General features: G+C 49.8%; 1 gene segment (V, D, J or C); it reads left to right on the plus strand.

The window, feature by feature from the left end:
• The first annotated feature begins 349 nt into the window (after positions 1-349).
• On the plus strand, positions 350-1,109 carry LOC117797804. The segment is given in 2 exon segments: positions 350-493; positions 606-1,109. Coding segments are annotated over 2 exon segments (387 nt in total).
• Positions 1,110-2,287: the final 1,178 nt, after the last annotated feature.

Below are 2,287 nucleotides of genomic sequence, written 5' to 3' on the forward strand. Positions count from 1 at the left end.
GATGAGAGAACATGTTAGGGGAGAGCTGTCTGTTCCTAGTGCAGGGAAGAGTGGACAGTGATGTGAGGATGTAACCGCTGTCTCTGATGGGCTCTCATTACCTTGTGACACGAAGGTGTGTCTGGTACTGGCCACCAGGGGTTGCTGGGCCACTTCTGAGGAGTCAGTGGTGATCAGAGCTGGGACCTGACACCTGTGCCCTCTGCTCAGGGCTTGCAGCTCTGACCTCCCCACCCCCTGCTCCACACAGCCCCTCCCCTGCCCATCTCCCTGACATCCTCAGGCAGAGGTACCTGACCCAGGGCCAGGGAGGGGTCAGACAGCTGGGGTCTCATTTGCATGAACAGGCCCTCCCTCTCTCAGGGGATGAAGAGGGAAAGGGGGAGATGAGGGGAGGCTCTGCTCAGCTGTGGGGCACAGAAGTCAGGACCAGAGATGACCTGCACCATGGCCAGGTCCCCTCTCCTTCTCACTCACCAGGCTCACTGCTCAGGTGACTGGATGTGGGAACAAGTAAAGGGTCCCTGGGAAGGCATGTGGGTCCCAGGTCCTCCTCCTGTTTGCAGACCCCAGCATCACTCTGTCTGTGTCTCTCCCCCTTGCAGGGTCCTGGGCCCAGTCTGTGCTGACTCAGCCATCCTCCCTGTCTGGGACCCTGGGCCAGAAGCTCATCATCTCCTGCACTGGAAGCAGCTCCAACATCGGGGGTGGATATTATGTGAGCTGGCACCAACAGCTCCCAGGAATTGGGCACAGAACCATCATCTATGATAATAGCAAACAACCTTTGGGGATCCCGGATCGATTCCCTGGCTCAAAGTCTGGTAGCTCAGGCACCCTGACCATCACTGGGCTCCAGGCTGAGGATGAGGCCGATTATTACTGTGCATTATTGGACAGTAGTCTCAGTGCTCACACAGTGCTCCAGTCATGAGGGGAAGTGAGACAAAAACCCACTCACTCATCTGTAGAGGGGGGCACATGCCAGCAGTTCCTGCTCAGCTTAGCCTGTGATGCTCCTTATTCCTTTGCTGATGCCCTGGGTCCATGTCCTTCAGGGGCACCACCAGGGAGTGAGGCTCTCCTGTCTCTCCTGTCCTCAGAGTCACTCAGAGCAGCCCATTCCTCAATAAAGAGTCTCCATGTGAACAGAAATTTCTTGTTTCCTCATGTGGGGTATTTTATTTCTAGGCTGAACCATATTATTTTTTTCCCTACTGCTCTTCAAATATATAAAACATTTTATTTTGTCTCTGAACATATCATGGGACCTCAGCACTCCCCATGTGGTGTTTGAAGAATATCTCAGTCCTGTAGCTTCGGAAATTATTATCTACTTGGTTATAAATGGTGCTGCTGCCTAGTTTTGTCTTATTTCCTGATTCTTTGAGAAATGGATGCTCACTTAGAATTGTAAAATTATAAAAAAAATCCCCAAACTTTTTTCAGCAGAAAAAACGTGCATGTGAATGTTTATACCAGTTTCATTGCTCATCCCTAAAAAATGAAAGCAAACAGAATTCTGTCCACAGAGATTTACCCCAGGTTTAAATATAATCACCCAAACATGGAACTGATCGGAGATGCCAGAAAATAGGCAACAGATTTATAAAAATGAAAGAATACATAGTATGGTTAAAGTTACATCACATATGGGAAGCGGTGAACACTCTGGAGAGAGTGCAAACATCTGCAATTTCCAGGAGGATAAAAGAGACAACAGAGTTGATCATGTGAACAAAGGAAAATGTCTCTGAGCAACAGAATAATTCTATACGACCCTGTCACGGCACTGAAATGACACTATGACACTGTCAGAGTCACTGAACACTGTACAGCCACATGACAGAACCCGAAGGGTGCAGGTACAAATCATTTGGGAGATTTGGGCCCCAGGATGGCACGTGGACTGTGACAAAGCCACGTACCTACAGCACAGACGTGTGAGGTCAGCTCAGTGCAGGGTTCAGGGGATACTGCTGAGCTGAGTGATGGTGAAAATGAGTGGAGTCCATCAGTGTAAAGTCACAAGAGACTCCACGTAAGCTCTGTGCTCTAGTACGTGAGCTCGTGTCCTCTGGGGAAAAGGCAGATTATGTTCACGGGGCTGCACTGCATCCTGGAATCAAACATCAAGTCAGTGGATTGGCGGTGGTCGAGCCAGATTTCTCACGTTAGGAATGGAAGTTCACAGACATAACCAAGGAAGGAGGCTTGAGTGAAGCGTGTGGTCATGGGTTAGAGCTGGAGCTGGCAGCTTGGAATCGTGTGTCATTTGATGGAGACA

Source organism: Ailuropoda melanoleuca, unplaced genomic scaffold (assembly GCF_002007445.2).
Source record: "Ailuropoda melanoleuca isolate Jingjing unplaced genomic scaffold, ASM200744v2 unplaced-scaffold1424, whole genome shotgun sequence".
Lineage (NCBI taxonomy): Eukaryota > Metazoa > Chordata > Mammalia > Carnivora > Ursidae > Ailuropoda > Ailuropoda melanoleuca.